Source organism: Chaetura pelagica, unplaced genomic scaffold, assembly GCF_000747805.2.
Source record: "Chaetura pelagica isolate M959 unplaced genomic scaffold, ChaPel_1.0 scaffold59, whole genome shotgun sequence".
NCBI lineage: Eukaryota > Metazoa > Chordata > Aves > Apodiformes > Apodidae > Chaetura > Chaetura pelagica.
This window is the reverse complement of record NW_009954416.1, coordinates 401051-402125: the sequence shown is the minus strand read 5'-3', so window position 1 is coordinate 402125 and position 1075 is coordinate 401051. Positions and strand designations below refer to the sequence as shown.

The following is a 1075-nucleotide window of genomic DNA, read 5'->3' as shown; positions in this document are numbered from 1 at the left end:
GGTCTCCACGTCAAAAGTTTGTACCTACAACTGGTGCTCTGAGCACACAACAGATTTGCTTTATATGGTAGAAGTCTTTTTGTTCCTACCCTTTGACCCATTAGTGTCCTTCATGGCTTCAAACACTTTGTGTTGTACATTCATCAAAATTCACATTGACTGCAAAGAACATAAATGCAACAAAAACAGGAAAGCCTCCAAATAGTATATTATAGTTTTCTTCTAAATATTCTCCCGTCGTAGTCAGAGGTGCAGTGGCTAATTTATAATTTTTCCTTTGAAGGAATCCAGATGAAAGGCCCAGATTGTTCTTCAATTACAAGTTTGCATTGATTATAAATATCTTCTAAGCTATCTCCTTGGACAATAGCTGCAGTAAGAAAACATATTGACACTTCTTTTAATTGATATATTCTACAGCATCCAATGTCAGCAGATTTTCAATGTACTCGTAGATACTGATGACATGAGAAGGGATACTGGACCACTGGGATGCTGAACATGGAAAAGTCATACCCGTACAGATGGCAACTAAGTTCAAATCAATAGCACCGTCTCATGACAGAGATCCACCCCCACTGCTTGCAGTGAGAAGACTGGGCTAGGTTAGTTTAGAGAACTAGTAGTTCTGTCCCAGGGGTGGGTAGCATGGGAGGTTCCCACTGTTGCATGTCAAGCTTTATATTTAATTCTATTTAGAAGCTACTTCAGCAGTGAGTAGCAGCAGAGTTACAGCCCATTCTTTTCCTGACCTGGTTATAATAAACCCACTCTTGGCTGTAAGAGTTAACTAGATCAGGCTTGAGCTGATAGAAGATAAAGCAACTGCAACACAAGGCACAATGTCTGTACTCCTAAATTCCTTGTCCCCTGGGCAGAAATCTGGAACTGCAGTTTGGATTATGTGAACTGTCAGCATGGGGAGAGACAACTGGAGGCTTTTGAGTGTTATCCACAAATACCCATCCCCCGAGTAGGAAGCTGCCTAAACGTGCCCAAGGGAAATGCTGGGACCCCAAGTCAGTCTCAAATGTTCTTCTTTTCTAGATCAGGAAGAAGGTACCCTTCTCTTTCC

General features: G+C 41.6%; 1 protein-coding gene across 1 annotated transcript in view; it reads right to left on the bottom strand.

Annotated features, from left to right (window-relative positions):
• Positions 1–263: 263 nt before the first annotated feature.
• The window catches only part of DLG2 (discs, large homolog 2 (Drosophila)), a 124690-nt gene continuing 123878 nt past the window's right edge, over positions 264–1075 (bottom strand). The window contains exon 11 of the mRNA XM_010004403.1: positions 264–370. Coding sequence (XP_010002705.1) covers positions 264–370 — 107 coding nt within the window. The remainder of the gene's footprint in view (positions 371–1075) is intronic.